Source organism: Falco rusticolus, chromosome 5 (genome assembly GCF_015220075.1).
Source record: "Falco rusticolus isolate bFalRus1 chromosome 5, bFalRus1.pri, whole genome shotgun sequence".
Classification (NCBI taxonomy): Eukaryota; Metazoa; Chordata; class Aves; order Falconiformes; family Falconidae; genus Falco; species Falco rusticolus.
The window spans coordinates 36318930-36338070 of NC_051191.1; the positions used below are offsets into that span (position 1 = coordinate 36318930).

Below are 19141 nucleotides of genomic sequence, written 5' to 3' on the forward strand. Positions count from 1 at the left end.
CTAAACATGGCTGCATGTTTGACCTAATGATATCCTTTATATGTATGCCTAAATTATAGAATAGGCTGTAAGTTAGAAAAAAACAAAGCTGTTAAGTCTGAGTATCTTGATAGAAGTTAAGGACTGGAGTGACATCCTGAAAAATTTCAGAAACTAGAGCTGCAAAATTTGATACTGTAATTAGATCTCTGGTTGGTTTATTTGCCAGGAACTAATGGGTTAAAAGAAAGCAAATTTAATAGTTTGTTGTTACTGTCGAAGTGTTATCCTGCCACAGAAAAACCAAGGTGGGGCATTAGTTCTTTACATTTCTAAAGAACTAGTCATGGTGCTTTTTTGCATTAAAGTGGCTGAAATGGGAGTTAAGGAATCCATCTAGTTCAGGTTGCTGCATTTGATACCGTACTTGGGATAGCAAAGCAGCATATGACTTAAGCCATTGTGATTGCTTTAGTCACGAGTGAGCCTCACAATTTTTCAAAGCAATTTAGCAGTGTAGTAATACAAAGAAAAAGGAAGATTTGAGCACTGTTCTTTTCAGGTGAAATGAATGGCAATTGCCGGATGCTCAGTGCCTGATCTTGATGGAAATTTCCCGGGGATGCAGACCTCAGCTGAAAAGCATCAATTTATTAAACCTGGCTTAGTTCATAAATCCATTGATGAAGGGTAACTGAACTGCTCATGAACTACTCTGGTGTGGGGACCCCAGCCTTTCCAGGCTTCTGGGCATGCAGCATGGCATACAGATAGGAGCAGCCCAGGTAAGCAGCAGTGAACTAAAAAGATACAGGTCACAGGGCGCAGAAGTTTATTTAATTTCAAAAACACCACATGTTGGTATATCTGGAGAAGAAAAAGTTTCAGAATGTACTTGTGTGTGTAACTTTCAGAAGTTTTATGCCAAACTGGAACCATATCAAATGTGAAACTACACTTTTCCTTTAGTTTTTCCTCTAGTTCTGGTTAGCAAATTTTACTGTAAATGATAACAGAGTATCTTTGTGCTGAGGCCTCTGTATTAAGAGAGAGGCCTGGTAGGTTCCTTAGGTGATTTTGTAAACTTAAAAATCTTTAGGATATAAGTATCTTCTTACAAAAACCTGACAGTATGTCCTTTAACAGCAGAGGAGGAAAGAAACAGGGACAGTCACATCTTCCGAGTTGTTTGCTTGGAGTCAGCAAACTGAAGAAGTGCTCACAGACAGGCAGTTTCCTTTTTCAGAACAGCCTTCATTAAATGACAGCTCTTTTTCACAGACAATCTTACTTTAAAATAGGTGCATATTTTCAACAGGTATGCTTTGAGTTGTGTTAGCAGTTTCCTGTTTGCATCAATGTTGAGATTCTGTACGTTGCATTTTGCTTGAAATTAAAAATGTCATTGAAGCCTCCAGGTAGTACTATTTAGCTGAATCTTTATCTGTTACAGTCTATTTGAAGATTTTAGCTATTTCTTCAATTCATAGAGGCACTTGCCAGTCTGTCTGCATCTTAACATTTTGGTCACTGGAAGGAGAGAAAGACATTGCAAGACACAGTGAACAAGATGTGTGTTGGAAGTAGATGTGAACCAGAATACACAGCTAGCATGTCTTAATATTTTTGGAGAGGCAGGTAGGTGTAATTGTCTTTATTTTCACCTGAAGTTTCTGGAGGGTAAGATGAAATCTTGAAAGAAAAGTCAAAAAACTTTCCTATGAAACATGCATCACATTTTGGAGTTTGACGGAGCAAAGTCTTTTGATATCCTGCAGCATACAATAATAAGACTGCTCCAGGATAATACAAGCCTCTTACATTGATGCTACGTTCAGATTTTTGCAAAGTCCTGCACACAGCTTCCTGAAGTGACTTGAAGATGTAGAATGTTCCTATTGTCTCACAGGTAATGCACGCAATATTACTAGGTGCTGAGGTGATGCTATTTCGGTTTCTGTGCTAATTCTGTGGCATATGCTGGCAGTTTAGATGACAGAAGAAATTACATCAGTACATTCTTGAAGCTCTGCATTTTACTGTTCCTCTGCAGTGATTTCGTCAGCAAGCTTGACTGTGTAATAAGTTAGTTCATGCAAATAAAGGCATCTGTCTTCATTCCTCTTCACCATTAGTTCATTATGCATACATTAAACCTTCGGGAGTAAGTATAGAGATTGATTAGAGACTTACAGAGCTCAGGTTAGGAGCCAAGAAATGCCTGAATTATTCCTTGACTTCTTTTCCTTTCTTTTTCCTGTTGGCAAACTTCGTTTACAGGGATAGTAAATCTTTGTGGATTATAAATGCTTATTGATAGCTAAAGTCATCAATATTCCTGTATTTTGGCAAATTTTAATATAAACCCGAAGTTTATTTTGTAGTTCTTTAACCCTGCTTTTCCTTTGGCTTTAACTATATTTCTTTCTTCATCCTGAATGTTGAGTAAGTTAATGGTCTTTTTGTCACAGGCATTTTTCTTCTACTGTAAACATCTATAAAAAAATTCAGTGTGTCCTATTTGTCAGGTGGTGCATATAAAATTCCCCTCTAAGCCATCTTTCTAACTTAAGTTTTGTATCAGACTAAAGTATGGAAAAAGAACGAGTCACTTTTTTTTAAACACCCATAGCTATGCATTCTGTCACTGCTGTCTTCCAAAAGTGGGCATTTCTGGGTTGTGGTTTTCCACAAAGGCAGAGAGTAAACAAACCATAAAGGTGTCTGATGACTGAGCACAAAGGACAAAAGGTGAAATCTGTAGGAACTATCCATTCCCATTTTCCTTTTCTCTCAGTCATTCTCAATTGTTTTCATATTTTCTCATTTTTCTAAGGATTTTCTAATCTTTCACAGAGACTTTGATAAACCCTTTTGTTATGCCAAATCTCCGTCAGTACTACCAAGCAGAACAATAGGGTGTGCATTTCATTCAACTTTGCATGTTCTACAGAGAGGTATATGACCCCTAAAAGCTTAAAGTATCTGCTCCTTAATCCAAATACTAGGAAAAGTTCTACAGGCCCATTCCTCCAAATTTCAGTTGTCATAATATATATTTGAAAATTCACCATCCGTTATTTGAATGCCAGCACAGTAGTTTATCTAAGAAGGAGCGACACAGTTACTTCCGCCTTTTCTGATCCTTACTGCTTCGGTTTTGCCATGACACTAGTGATCCTCAGCTCCATGTCATAAAAAGGAAAAGTGATGTTTTGTACTAACTAAAATGTTAAATTATATAGCAACTGTAGACCATGACAGGCAATTGAAAGTATGTTTAGTAAAAATAAATGACAGTGCAAATGGAGAAATGGGATCTAACAGCACTATTGCTAAATCTTACCCGCTGGCCGCAGGATGTTGAAACATTGGAAGAAACTGCAAAACATGTCTTAAATGGCAAAAACCTAAGCAATTCAGGCAGTGTTTAATCTAAAATAGAAAGAAGATTAAGAGGTGATTTGATTAGAGGTTACAGCTCTGTATCTGCAGGGAAATTGTGAGTGTGATCGTGGTAGTATAATGAGATCTTCATCTTGAAGGCTTGTCTACTCCCAATTCAGAAAGAAATTACCTCTGCACATAGCAGATTTTCCATCACATGATGCTTTCAAAACCCTGTTGCATGTCTTTCTGAAAGGTAATCTGTAGCTGCAGATATCGCTATATCATGTTTCTCTGCTTGTATCACTGAGGAGATCAGGGAGAGAATTGTTCTCAGTGGTTCCTTCCTGCCTTGAAATGCACAAATGCAGTCAATCTTGTAATCAATCCTGTCTGATCCATTTTGGTAACTAAAAAGCTGAGAAACTGGAACAGTCAGGCTGCACTTCTGTGCATAGTGTTACCTTAGTACAAATAAACACTAATTAGCAAGAGTTCTCTTGGTGCTAATTTCTCGATAAAGGAAATGGAGAGGAAGTTGGAAATGAATCCATCAGAATTATGGGAAGAAGTTTTATAAATCAAAATACCACATCAGTGTCAAAGCTCTGTGCTGTTCTGCACAGCAGAATTTCCACTAGCAATGGTGGAGGGTTACTGAAGCTTTCATCCAAGTCAAACAGAAATCTAGAGAACACTGATGTTGTTGTGGAGCTCTGTCCTTTCTTCATCAATAGTGTTTAACAGAGACATACAGAGGTGTTCAGGGTAGCACTGCTGATGCACAAGCCATTCTTGAGTTTAAGACTTGGTTGCTTACAGCAGGAAGTGGAATTTTTTTAAGTGGATGCTTGTTTCATGTGGGAGATAGGAATTTGAGATAACTATGGGTGAAGCTTTAGCTCAAAAGTACCTTCTACTACCCATTCCCCACCCAAGAAAAAAATGACATTGTGTGGGAGTAAAGAGGTTTCAGCTCTGGAAAGCCCTGTTGAAGAGGTTGTGAAGGCTGAGACCATGGAGTCATTCATCATCATGCTTGTTTTGCCCTACCCTCCCGTGTCCTTTCTTCAGAAAGCTCCACCTTGACAGTGCGGTGAGCTGCTTTGGGCTCCACTCATGGTCGGGAATTCGACTGCCACCACAGATAATGTGGAAGCAGAAAAAATTACTGAAACCCAGCAAGTGCCTCAAGGTGGAACGGATCCTTATCTGAAGATAAGGAAGTTGATCATTGCAAATCTTCAGGCATCCAGGTAGTGATCAACAGATAGTGTAGGCACTCTCCCAAAGAAAACTGTCAATGAAAACACTAGAACTTTGCAGCTAGCTCAAGGAATAAATGTGCTTTAACTGAACTACATCATTGAGCAAGTTTGTAGTTCACACTGCATCTTTTTTCCAACCCCGTTGCAAGGTGGCATGTCAGGGATAAAAACATCTTTTTTGTAGGTAATAATGCAAAAAAAAGAAAAAGTTTTGTTGTTGTGGTTCCACTGAACCTGCATCTTCTTACACTAATATATTAAAGTATTCATATTTACTAAAGCTAAATATTGTAACATTCTATAATTTTATTAATAATTTTTCCTCTAATTTAATTTTTCTGCCAAAATTTGCTCATGGATTATGAACAGTAATTCTATTATTTTTGACACTTACACTTGAAACATATCTTACTTTCTAAATCCATTTTAATTAAAATATGTTGATTGTTCTTCAATATACTTAGAAGAATTCAAGCTTGTAATTTGATTCTTTACCTATAATAGGGGATTATAAAACCTGTATGTTTTAAATTCCTTCTGTGCAGATGTTCTGCATTGTATTACATTCCACCTTTATGGACATCCAGACAAATTAAGAAAAAAGGAAACACACGAGCAAAAAATTAAAGAAAGATACATTAAAAATAAAAAAAACGTCCAAAAGGCGTGGCAGTTTTAAACATTTTCTCAGTGGCTGTGATTTTGCCCTTCCCCACCACTGGTCTCTCCCACACAGTCCAAAACTAGATGGGATGAAAAAAAAATTGTTTTTACATATCTCCTTACTAGTTGCATTCATTTTATTCCTCTGTAAGCTTTGTTACTAGCCATCTCAAGAAAATGTAGAGAGGGAAGGGCTAGTTGTTGTTCTCACTGTTTGTGGCCTGATACATTTTCTGTCCTTGATGTAGGCTGAAAAACGAACTACAGAGAGAAAAATTCAGAAGTGGTCACTGACAAAGATTCCTAGTAGCCCCCAGTTCTTAGAAGAATCAGATGACGTCATCTGTATTGAGATGACTCAAGTTGATCTCTTTGAATGTGCAGTATCTGTCAGAGTAACATCATGAATAATTTTAGGCTGCTAGTGCTTGGAATGTTTGGGAATATTTTGAGTATCAACATGTATTCTTGATTTGTGGTTTTCTGGCATTATTGTGCAACTCAGTTGTGAACAAAAGCAAACTAAAAAAAACCAAAAACAAACAAACAAGTAAATAAATAAATAAAAAACAACCTTGAAAACTGTATTTTGTTGTGCAGTTTTTGCAAGCAGGACTATCCAGAGGACCAAAAAGGCTGTTGTTCCCTCACCAGCGCTTGTCTTGCTTGGAGAAGCTGCTAGCCACGTGGCCATTCAGCTCCCACCTTAGCCTGCATATCTGCTGCAGTTAGCCTGGAGAAACCTCTCTGCTTCTTACAGAGCTGCTTCCATGGACCGCTTTTCCCTCTAAGTTCAGAGCAGCCTTTTTTGCATCCTCATAAGACACCATCCTTGTAAGTTTGCTGTACAGCGATCATTCTTACCATTGCTCTATGAGGCTGCTTCTCTGGGAGAACTGATTTACACCACGCCATGCCATTTTCTCATTTTCTGGCAAAAATTTTCTACCACTCCTGTCTACAAAGGGTGGGTTCAGACACAAGCTGGATGTCGGATCTTGAACACATGCCATTGGTAGCATGGCTGTGCTGCTGACGGAGAAGCACTGGGGCAGCTTGTTGTAACTGCCCTGTAGGCTGTGGGATGGAAATGTTAAGCCTGTGGAAGGTAATAATGGTTTAACTCTGGACACTGTAAAAAATGAAGTACAGTTCTCCAGCAGCTGATTGTAAGTTTATCCTCTATCACACTCACAGAGAGCAGTTGTTTTTGTAGAAAAGGTCTTATTCCTATGGTCCTACTAACAATTTCACTCCTGAAATGTAATTACTGAAGTTACTGTGGTGTGTGTAGGTAACTGTGTTGTATATCAGGTGTTTCGTCCAATATTCTTCTGCTAAGAAATTGATGAGGTTCTTGTCATTAAGAATGAAGAGGCATTTTTTGTCTGTTGCTGCCTTTCAGTTGTTGGTTATTTGATTTCAGGTTTGGGATATTTATATTAATTTCTAATCCTTTAGTTATAAACAGTTTCAAATGTGATGCTAGTGCTTGATGTTAAATTGAAGACAACGACTACTGTACGCCTCAGATTTGGTTTAGAGAGAGCTGGCTGTCAGGATATTCCTTTCTGTGCCTTAGAATATGAAAAAAGTACCCAAAACCAAATAGTGCAAGAACTAAGCTCATTTTAGGTGAGAAACCAGTGAACACAGATGTGAACTGTGCTGCCGTGTCCTGCAGACCTGGTGTTTTCAGAGAGTTATGTGATCACATCCTGTATATCACAACCTGTGGCTGATCATAAAATATCATTATTTGCTTTTCTATGTTATGCCTAGGCCAGGCAACAGACAGATTTTTTCCAGTTTATAAGTACTAGTGGAAGATACTTGTCTTTTAGATAATATTTCTGCAGTGGCAAAATCATCTTTTAGATGCTCTTGTAGCTGGGGGAAAAAAAAAAAAAGGAAAAAAAAAAAGATTGTGTAATGCCCTGTACACAACCAAAATAGCTGTTGGTAAAAAACAAGTCTGTTGTTGGCAGCTTTGCAAGTGCCTGAGCCTTGCCCATCTCCCTTGCTTTCACTGAAGATGGTACATTTCACCTGTACAAAGTTACCAGAGTCACATTAGCCTAGCTGCCAGCCCAAGGCGGCTTGCGTTGGTGACGTTTTACATTTACAGTCCTGGTGGTATCTGCAGCATGTTGTGCTTTGTAGATGTGCTTTGATGCACCTCATACCAATCTGTCTTCTGCTGTGGGTTGCTGGGTTCTGAACTAGGACTGGTTTGAGGATTGTTGCTCCACAGGCTGGAGGAGAGGCACAGAGTAGGTTATGGTCAGCTTCATGTTTTCAGATTCTCTTCACCTATGTTGTTTTCTTTGCCTGTTTTTAATAAAAATCTAGGTGTTTTAGGGGCTAGTGACAGCTAGTCAGGAAAAGGGCAACAAGGAATGTAGCATTCATCATCTCTGGGCATCCCTCTTGTCACACTTGGAGATATACACCTACCCGCAGGTCTTGGAACACTGAGTAGATGTGATGTCCTCAGTATAACAAACTGCTATCTGTTTCCTAAGAATTGACTTCATCTTTATGTGATTTTTTATTAAGCTGTGAGATGCCTACTGGGATGTAAAGCAAAATGTTTCCTCTGCAGAATTTCTGCTGACATACAAGGAAAATCCATACAAGGACAGCATTGACTGTATTTTCAACAGACTTCCCAGTTACTTACTTATTGATTATGTGTGTCTTTTGGTAGGAAATTATCAATAACAGCAAGTTTGGTTTTTTTTACTTTCAGGTTAAGTTCCATTTATGCCCTGTCCCTGCTGCACTGAGCAAACTCATTCACTAGGTGGAGGATACAAGCACTTGAACTGATCTTACAGATTTTAGGCATTTTCTTGGATTTTAAAATGAATTTTTCACAGAAGGGACAGAAAAGACACTCAGTATCTGGAATGGGGGCAAATCTTTTTCAGTTTTACTTTAATATGTAATTTAAGATATAAAATTATAGGAATAGAGAAAATAGGTGATGAAACTTCGGAAGAGTTCTCTCAGCTTTCAAATGTTGTTCTGTGAAAAAATCTCTTCTGTAGTTTAATTTTCTTTTTGAGGAAGTAAATATATTCCAAGTTCAGAAATCTCATGAGTCAATTTATTTTCCGTGCTTTTTATTCATTAAAGCATGTTATTTACATACATCAAAAGGTAGGCAATTACAAAAAGTCAGATCATGTATAAAATTCTAGAAGCTTTACCATGATGCTATTTTCCTTGAAGAAGAATTAATTTGACATGGTGTTTCTTGCGTTTTACATATCTACAAGTTGTTCCATTTATTCATCATCTTACAGTAAGATTTACCCAGTCTTGTATTTGAGTACCTGCTTATCCTCAAAGTTTTCTTGTGCTATGTTGAGTATCCCTGTGCTCTACTGGGTTGCAGGGCAGATCATAGTTTTGTTAACACCAGCTGAACCTGCTGCAAGTCAGGCACACACAGTTATGGTATTGCAGCAACAAACCTAAGAGAAGCATCCAGACCAGGAATATAGAAAACAATAGCAGCATAGTGTTTTCTTTAGGGTTCTGCTGCTGTGTATGCTGCACCTTACAGGGCTGGAGATCTAAATGAAGCTCTTTGGAGCAGAACCTCTTTTCCATCTTACGTCTGCATGTGTGTACAAGTCTCCGTGTGTGCACTCCCTTTGCTGAGCCCATCCCCAGTACTCGGCAGGATTCCTGAGCCCCATACTGCAGGGAAGTAGATGCCAGCAAAGCTGTAGGGCAACTGGTGCAGCGCAGACAGGCGTGTGCCCAGGATTGCCCCTGCCGCAGCAGGAAGGGATGGAAGCCCCAGGGCAGTCCCAAAACCCTCCCCAGGCTGAGGGAAGGCAGGACCCAATGGGAGCCATGTTTTGTCGAGTGCTGCCTGAGTTGTTAATGGTAGGAGGGGAAGAAGTTCACCAGTGCATTTCTCCAGCTGAAATGTAAAATGGTATTGATTTGGGCTTTTTATACACTTGGAACCATCTTCACACAGTTTCATTTTAGAATAATTCATTTGCTTTATATCACAGAGCTGTACTGCAGGAGTGGTGTTCTGGTATTTGATACTTCATAAACGGTTATGGAGTAAGAAGATGTTTCTTAAGCTCATGTTCTGTATTCAGTTTACCACTAAGGAAAAGACTTGTAAATTCAATTCCTGTTTTACTCATAAATTACAAGAAATCTGGAAGTAACTTCTTTGCCTTCCCTTCTGATGCTGGCTATGCTAATGTTATTAGCAATGTGGGAGTACATGTGGGAAAGAACAGACCTCAGAGACTTCTAACTAATTAGGAGTTTGCTGGTTGGCATAAGTAATGAATTATGAGTGAGGTAATACATGTATTAGTTTGATTTTTAACTCACGAAGAGTAACAGCATTTTGTTTACTAGAGAATAGAGGCTGACCTTGTGTTAGTTGGGGAATAACGTGTACAGATGCAGTTGCTTGTTGGATTGGAAATGAAGTCCCGGGGTTGTTCTGATATTGGGTATTTTGATTACTTCCGTGGGATTAGTCTGTAATAAATAATGTCAAAGCAATGCAGATGAGTAAACATGTAATGTACAGCATTATAAAAACAGTAATTGTGCCATTTAAGAAAGCAAAGATGAAAAACAGAGAGAGCGGGGTATCAAATGGGGCTAGATCAGAGCACTTCCAGGGATAGCAGTCTCTTAAAAGCAAAACCAGCTTAGGTAGTTTAATTTCTTCCTGCTGTATTTATGTACGAAAGCTACGAAATCTTTCAGAGGGGCAAATGTAATGAAGCTATTGCGTACTTCTAGATGACCTTATCTATCGTTAGCCATGAGCATTTCACAGCACCACTTCCTTACAGTGTTGGCGCGTCTCTCCCTCCTGCCTATGAAGAAAGAGGTTTAGAGATCCCTGTTCTGTTGGCAGAGGTATACAGAAACTTGTCAGAATAGATGGTGAGAAGGAACAAGCCTGGTCATTATTTTCCGTGCCAGTAGTTGCAGGGAACTGTATAATCATTAGCTAGCTTAAAACACTGCATGGATCATCTGTTCCAGATGTCACTTCAGGCAGCAGAGTGTTTCCCAGCATTGGATTGCAAACGCAGAACCTATGTAAAAGATCAAAACACACGGCAGTATTATGCTATGGCAAAAGATTAGGTGTGCGCAGCGCATTGTTGATGTCCTGTATACATGTTCTAACAAACTACTTGTTAAAAAAGAAAAAAAAAGTGAAATGGTCCTGAGAACCAGATTGTACTACTGAGAAGTACCAAGGAGGGATTCAGTTTGGGAGGTGGGGGAGAGAGGGGAATTTTCCTTTTGGCTTCAGATCTCACAATTGAGTAAACCCTGAATAAAAAAGGGTGACACACTGGCAAAGTATACCTGAGGTTGCATCATGGGTGCAAATGTACAGTATTTTTGGTTGCAGTAAGTACCATGACTAACACTTGTAATCATTATGAATACTTGCAGGTTTTTATAAAACCGAAAGCAGCATTTTGGTCCATAGTGTCTTCTACAGCTATGCAACATGTCTACATGCTCAGATGCAGGTAATCACATCTGTTCTTTCTGAGCTGTCAAAAAGGCCAGATGTGAGCAAATGTTTTGGAAGCTCAGTAGCTTTCAAAAAAGCTCAAAGGATGGTGTGGTATCAGCCAAGTTGAGAATGCACCAGGTAGCCATGCTACTGTCTGCTTCTAACAACTCATGCTGCTGACTCAATACACTGCAGAATTTTGTCTTAGTAGAAGCTTTATAAACATAGGAGAATTCTTGCCCAAGCACTGAAGTCATGCTGTATAATAGTAAAAAGTGACTAACTGAAATGAGCTCATCATTATCTAGAATGGAAAGTAGAGCCTGTCAGCCACCAAGAAAGGAGCAGGAACATTGCATGTCATTTATCTATATGCTACATCTGCAACAAATTTAGCAGTTTACTAGAAGTACTAGCAAGGCTTACAGGATATTCCACCAGGGCTGGAGGCTCTTCTGAATGCTCTCCTGTGCCCGCCACAATTACCTCTGTATTGCTCAGGTTTGGCAATTCTTGTTCAGGGCAGCTGTTCTTCATCTTGAGGTGAAGTTGTATTAGGTCTTCTTCTCAGTCATACGGAAAGTATTGACGGAGCCTTGTTGCTGTTTATATAGTGCTTATTCTAGACCTTACTGGTGAACATATGAATATATACAAGGAACTTGCCTGGGTTTTGGGTGGCTTTTCATCTTTAAATTTCATGCTGCCACAGCAAGATTGCTAGTGCAGTGCAGACATACTGTTTGTTTACAGTGTGTATATGATGTTCGTATCTGACCGGTTCACCTGAAAGCTGCATATTGATGCTGAAAAGGACCAGAGAGATGGATGATCCTTCCACGATTTCATCATTTTCTAGGTTGATCTTTAGGACTTCATGCATTTTTTCCAGAATACCTGGGCAGCTGGTGATTTTAATAGGTTTTCTCTGACTGGAAACACTGGACAGGAGGTATGATTGCCTCGTGGCTTTCCAAACAGTTGCAGCCCTGCTGGAACTGTGAATATGTAGATTGCCTGTCCATCCATGTGCAATAAGGACATCTCTTTTTGAGAGCTCGAGGCTTTCTGTTGCAGGTGACCTGCCTTTGTTGAGGTCTGTAGGATTAGCTTGGCATTCTCCAAGAATGTTAAATGGGCAAACTGCAGAAAAGGGTGTCCCAGGCACCATGTGAGGGAAATTTTTTATACACTTATGACTATGAAAGCCCTTCACTTACTTTATACGTCTTCTGCAGAGATTTCAGAGAGTTACAGCGGAGATATATTTGTGTAAGAATAAGGAATAACACTTTTAAGATCTGATGTATTTATCTCCATATGCATTTTTGTTATGTTTGATTGTTTTGATTAACACTCACATCTAATAGTGGCCTCAAAGTGAGTCTGAACCTAAACTTTTCTAGTGCTGTTATATCATTGTGTCTTTTATCCTTCTGTTTAGTTAGTCAGCTGAAGTACTTTTGTACAGCTTTATAAAACACAGAGGTCAGAGGGAGAAAGCAGAAAATGAGGAAAGATAGCTTTTTTAAAAATGTGAAACAACTACCTTTAGTTGTAAGTGTTGCCAGAATTTGTATTTATTGGCTCTGTATAGTATACTAGCCCATTAGTGTAGTTTTTAATAACCTTTTACAGAACATATGTCTCAGATTTATCTATATGCTGAGCCTTGCGGTCAGAACTTGTGAATTGTAACACAAGAACCTCCAGATGTACACGTTATTTCTTATTAACATACATAACGATTTTCTTGGGAAGTAAATGACATTTTAGAAAGGCAACATCTGTGTTATCACTTAAATTTTAATAATGCCAATAATTTTCTTTCAACAGAGGAATTCAAGGGCTCAACAATAGTTGAATTAATGAAAAAAGAAGGCACCACCCTAGGGCTTACAGTGTCAGGTGGAATCGACAAGGATGGGAAACCAAGAGTATCTAACCTTCGTCAAGGAGGAATCGCTGCTAGGTAACCACATCTCAAGGCTCAAAATGCATTATAAGATGTGATTGCTTCAGAAATATGTACCACATCAGAAAGGTCACTAACAAATATGTGACTAGATGCATCTATAATGGCAGCCCATCAGACCGGAGAAGCTCAGAGATAAACAGCAACAGCTGGTCGCCCTCTTCCCTCAAGGCTACTTTAACAAAAACTAGAAATACCGATGAGATATTTGAAAGTAGTCAAAGGACTAATTAAGTTTCTTCTAAATTATATAAATTTTATTTCCCTGTATTTTTGTCCTTGAACAAAAACTTGAGAGAACAAGCATAAAATACTGAGGGGGAAAAAATAAAATGGAAGAACTAACCGTAGTACGACCACAATTTTAATATTTTTTTAAAAAAACCCTGTTCATCAGCCGTTTTTAAGATTAAAAAGAAGGTTAAGTCATAGTCTTGCTTGCTACTACAGTGGAAACAAAAAACCTGGTATTTGTGAGTGAAACAATTAAAAAGACAAAGGTTAAGCTAAATCATTCCAAGTAACTGAGCAAAACATATGCATCTGGGCTGTGGCTTATCTCCTGTAGCTGTGCTGTTAGCTGTGAAGGCAGATGTTGTCCGAAAAAGTAGTTTTGGATGCTTCCCAAAGAGAGAGAGAGAAAGATGGGGACATGAAGATGATGATTTCATGGATCCTGTGCCCAAACTAGTCAAATCATCCAACTCCTTTATTGTACAGCTGGTTTTGTACATTAGAAATTAATAATGCAACAATGTTGTTCTTTTAATATTTAACAGGCTAGACTAGATTAAGATCTTAAAATGGCACTTTCTGTTTGAAAGATCAACTTGGTTTAGTCTAGATGAATGGAAAAAAGTATTCCTTACTGTCAGTAAAGAGTAATTTAAAGGATTTAGTTTGGTTCAACAGATCTGTCTTTAAGAAAAGCAATATGTACTTTTTCCTAGGAGTGACCAGCTGGACGTAGGGGACTACATCAAATCTGTGAATGGAATCAACCTGACCAAATTTCGCCATGATGAGATCATCAGCTTGCTCAAGAATGTTGGCGAGAGGGTTGTTTTAGAAGTGGAGTATGAGCTGCCTCCAGTCTGTAAGTAACAGCAGAGCAAACTGAAACCTACGCAGAATAGCAGATGTTGTTAGCAATGAGATGGACATGGTTGTTCATCTTCATTTTTGGTAGTGGTTGTTTTCCTAAAATTTTCTCCTCTGTCTTAGCACAGAGCATGGAAGCAGTGCAAAAGTACTGGCAGTAGAGGGGGATGCTCTCAGAGATGCTCGGGTGTTTTAGGAGCATAAATCCCACCAACGGCAGAGCAGAGTTGTCAGCCTCCACTTTTTTGTTGTTGTGGTTCATTTGTTTACAGTTTTGAATACTGGGAATTAGTTTAGGTAGATTCTGGGGCAAGAGAATCCTTCATGTCACAGTAAGATCTTCCGAGATGAGACTGATGAATATCTGTGAATTCTGCCTCTGCCTTTTCCTTCCTTCTCTCTACTTGCAGCACCTTCCCAGATAAGCAACATACTTTGGGACTTTTCCAGTCTTTTCTGATGTCCCTTTTAGGCAGCTTTTCATTTCTAGAGCAGAAGACCTAGTGGGGTAGGCCACGGGGATGCATAAACCTGCATGAATTGTGTGACTGAAAAACAGGGCTTCTCGCTGGGCAGATTGTCTTCAAAACACAGATTTATGCTGACACCAAAGTCACAGAGGGGTAATGGATGTTTTCCTTGCCTCTCCTTTGCTCTTTTTTTTTTTTGCTTATATCTGTGACTGTGTGTAGGAGAAAATCCGTGGGAATCGAGGCTATCAGGTATGAAGTGAAAGCTAGAGAAACAGTGAGGGGGCTGCACCAATTGCACTTTTGAAAGAGTGTCGGCTCCTTCATGCTGCTCACTGGAAGGGTGAAGGTGTGGTTTGCTGGTGTTTGGCCAGAAAAATCTGCAGAGCCAACTAGGAGGCACTTGTCTCCTTACGTAAAGGCTTTCCTCATAACAGAAGCCAAAAAATCTATCACTTTCTTTGGTGCTCAGAAGTGAATGAGCTCCCCACTGCTTCCTAGCAGCTGGAGGGTTAGCCTAATTACATACTTGGTTGTTTTTATGATCTCCTGACAACCATCTTAATATGTTTTGAATGTTCTCTGTTGATTAGTGTTCGCTTGTGGTAAGGGAACTTCATGTTAAAAAACGCAATATTTGAGTTAAGGAAGTCAGATGAGCTCAGAATTATTTTGCTGGAGATGTAATTGTTTTATGAGCATTATTTGTTTTGCACTTATTCAAGCAGGATTCCTTCCTTTTCACCCGCTTTTGGCATATGTGCCGCTCTTGCTCACTGAAACAGGATTTTGACATGCTAAATTACAGTAGCAATTGTAACTTCCCTTCAGTCCTTGGAATTTCTGACCTCTTCATACAAGCATAGCTAAAAAAGTTGGAGATAAGCAGTCTAGTTGTTCTCATTAACTTCCAGTGAACAAGCTAGACACAGTGCCGTCATTGCACGCACAAGTCTAGCAGCAGGTCATGTGGTGCAGTTCTGGCACCTCCTTCCCTGCCCCATACATAATGAAATCCTACCATTGTTCTCATGGTTGCCCCCTCAGAGAGAGGACTATCATGGTTTCAGAGTGGGGAAGTGTCAGTACCTTAATAATGATGGATTAAATCTGGCTGAGCACTAGTAATCCCACTCTCCCTAGTGCTTCCTTCACTGTCTGGCAGCGTTCGCAGCAGGAGCGCTATTTTCAGCACAAGCCACTCAGTGTTTTAAGCCGGAATGTGAGCCATGCCTGCCTGGCATCTGCCTTTTGTTGTTGCCAAAGGTCAAGGGCTCCTTTCCCCTTGCAGGCCAGGGCTGGGGTGGAGGGACAACCACCTGGACGGTTGCTGCCCAAGCAGAAGGATGCTGCATGCCCTTCCTCCCTGCTGAACTATGGGTTTCACCTGTCCCCGGTGGAGGTCACAGACCACACCATGCGGGTTAGCAAGCGTAGAGTCGCCTTGAGCTACATGCAGGGCCACCGCCTGTTGATAGGATGAAGGCAGGAGTTGCCTTCTGCTCCCTGTAATTCGGTCCTTTTTGGTCAGCACAGAGTTTCTAGCTGAAAAGGAGGCAACTGCATGGGCTTCAGTAGCACAGCCCTGATCTTCAAGCTGCAGCAGGAATTACTGCAATACAGAGCATGCCCTGGAGGTCCATCTTTCACCCGTTTTCCTGAGGAAGTGAGATTTATGTGATTTCACACGTGTGTTCTTCTGGTTCCCTGCAGTAACTTTTTTAATGGAGATTGAAAGATTCCAAAAACAAGTACATTACGGTACATTTTGTGGAAACAGACACTTGAGTGAGTCTCCAAGTAGAGGAGTCCTCAAAGAGAGAGGCATGCAGCACTGAGGGGCACCACATCTTACTGAGGCTTTCCAGGTCTGGCAGCACCCACCCCTGCAGCTGTGTAGCCTGTGGTGTCCATTCCCCCCTCAGGGTATCCTAACAGGGGATGGGGAAACTGCTTATTGCAGGCAGGAGCATTAAAGGGCATAAGTTTTCATTAGTTCTGCTGCTCACAGAACGTTTATTTCATAGAGGTGGGGGGGGGGCTGTTTAATCTTTATATGTCTTGTGCTGTTTGCAGTTTCTTACTGGAAGCTGAGAAGTGTGCATGCATGTGATTTTGCCCAGTGTCCTTTTCCCTTTGGAAAAGGGAGTTCTTATACCCTGCCAAGTTTTTCCTATAAAAGCTAATAGTAAACCAGTCAACGGTCTCGTAACAGCAGTGGTTTCAAATTCTGTAAATGGATTATCACACCCAAAAGCATTGGTCTGTGCATTAGGCTTCTCACCTCCTCACCCAGCTGTGCACCACTGCTGTAGCGTTTACACAGAGAATACCAACTCAACTATGACGAAGTCAGAGTTTTTTTACTCCCTTACCAATGGTGAGGGAGCATGTTAAGTTTTGAAAGAGGAAAAACAACAAATCCTTATGATACAAAATACGTTTTTCATCTTAATCTAGTAATATGAGAATAGAGGTACACTCTAAAAATCTCAACTGTCTTGACTTCAAGCAATACAAGTAAATATTTTCATGGCTGAGCAGCAAATTCCATAGGTAGCTTTAAGAATATCATTTGTAATTTTTGTGTCTCACTGTGTCATTCCATCTTTTCTAGCTCTCTAACTATAAGAAAAGCAAAATTATGCCATGACTTAAACAGTAAGGCTTAAATTCCTCACCTGTTACATGCAACTGTGGCTCTTCTTCCAAACCGTTGGCAATCTGCAAAATATCTGGCCCAAAATCCTCTCAAAAAGAGGATGAGTAGTGTTTAATTACAGGCCTTTAATCTAGCTGTTCAGTAGTGGACTCTTCCCAATTGTATGATCAGAAACACAATAGCTAGCTTAAATTGGAAAAGGTGCAAATCTGTGTGTATCTTCATCATAATATTTTGGAATATTTTTCTTTTTTTTGTGTTTTTTTTCTTTTAGCTGTACAAGGATCAGGTCTCATCTTTAGAACTGTGGAAGTTACTTTACATAAAGAGGGGAACACTTTTGGATTTGTAATAAGAGGTGAGTTATTAAATTTGAACTGTCTGTATTTCTAAATCAGCAAAAAAAGTGATAAATTTTTATGGCATAAGAAATCATTTCAAGATTATGTCTCACACTTTATAAAAATCTTTGTGATTTATGTATTACTTTTTCCATACATTCATGTACTGCATTTATGAACTGCTCTAATTTTTGTTTATGGAAGAACGTTAATTAATCAACTATGCCAAGAACATAACAAACTTCATTTCACATAAGACCAGACTCTGCTACCACTGAAATCAGCAGGAAGATTGTAGTTCTTAAAAAAGATTCACATATAGTATTTGTATAAACTGGGTATGAAATGTAATCAATCATGCTGATAGTCTGAATTGTACGACAAAAATATTGTCACTGACTTAGAGAACAGAAGAAAACAGACAACTGTTAAATAATATACCCCAATGACAAATTATTAGTTTCTTCAGGGAACACTTTTTTTCTTTTTTTTTTTTTTTAATGCAATATATAAATTCCTTAGTGGCCAGTCATTATTTTGAGTATACATGAAGTATGGATGTTTTTTTCTCTGTGCAGCAAACATTGCAGAACAGTAAGTTTTCACACTGAGATCAGATTTGCAGAGCAGAGGTTCTGAAAAAAGAATATACATTTATTAAGAATCACTCCGTAGAAGTACTTTATAAAGAATCGTCTATACCATACAGTAGGTCTATTTTATTTAAGATAAAATTCAGAGGAGGTTCATATTAATGGCTTGGCCATTTTTTGATCTTTTTAGCCCATGTCTAAATGTGTATGCTGTAAGATACACATTAGACTTGCCTTTTGTCTTCAAAAAGCATAAAATGAAGGTGTGCTTTTTCTCACTTTTCCCTTTCTAGGTGGAGCACACGATGACAGAAATAAATCTCGTCCTGTTGTAATAACATGTGTTAGACCTGGAGGGCCTGCTGACAGGTACAATTCATCTTTCTCTGAAGTGCATGTGAAAGACAAATGGAGAAAGGTGAATTATTTGGGACAGAAGTTAGGATTTGGGATGAAAGAGATATGCTCAAACCTGTTCCTTTGAAATTCATAGTTTATGCTTTTAATTGTAATAACAGTAGTAGGCAACCACAGAGGCTCAGCGTGTCATAGTGTGTGTGAATTTTAATTCAGTATGTTGCATGTTTCAAGACTATCCCTTTAAACATTTTCAAAAATCAACCTCAATTAGAACAAATTCCTGCAATAGGTCAGAACACCTTTTTTTGCAGCCTTCAGACAACTGGTGTAGCTCTTCAATTATACTTTTTGTACTCTAAACCCACAATCATTTTCTTTTGCACTTCAGAAAAATACTGTCATGTGTTTGGGTGTTGTTGCATTATTCTTTTGAGACATTTGTATAGATCTGTGTGTGAGTTCACATGTAACTTCACCTGGACAACTTCTGAGTGCAGGTTTATGTTTTGGCCCAATGAACATGTTTGTATGTAATACCATCTTGTATCTATACAAAAGAAAGAATATTCACTTTATTTATATTTATGAGTTATATTTTCAAAAATGTCATTTTTGTCCTTAAACCATTAAAGAAACTTAAAGGGCAATTTCTTTAAAGCAACATGATTTTCTGTAGCCTATATTGACATTTTTGACCTTGGCAACATTAATTGAAAAGCAAATGTTTCAAGAGAGCATTTGTCTTCTGTTTCTTTCTTCCCATCCCCATCCCCCTTGCTTCCTTGTTTTTATCCCTGGTTCTTGAG

At 39.1% G+C, this 19141-nt stretch overlaps 1 protein-coding gene across 11 annotated transcripts in view; it reads left to right on the forward strand.

Annotated features, from left to right (window-relative positions):
- The window catches only part of GRIP1 (glutamate receptor interacting protein 1), a 330769-nt gene that overhangs the window by 233765 nt on the left and 77863 nt on the right, over positions 1 to 19141 (forward strand). For 10 of the 11 annotated variants that reach the window (XM_037389516.1, XM_037389521.1, XM_037389520.1 and 7 more), the window contains exons 3-6: positions 12670 to 12805; positions 13759 to 13904; positions 17316 to 17399; positions 18269 to 18344. In XM_037389516.1, the coding sequence (XP_037245413.1) occupies positions 12670 to 12805; positions 13759 to 13904; positions 17316 to 17399; positions 18269 to 18344 (442 nt within the window). Of the gene's footprint in view, positions 1 to 10766; positions 10847 to 12669; positions 12806 to 13758; positions 13905 to 17315; positions 17400 to 18268; positions 18345 to 19141 lie in introns of all 11 variants that reach the window. The other variant, XM_037389519.1, reaches the window with a different exon arrangement.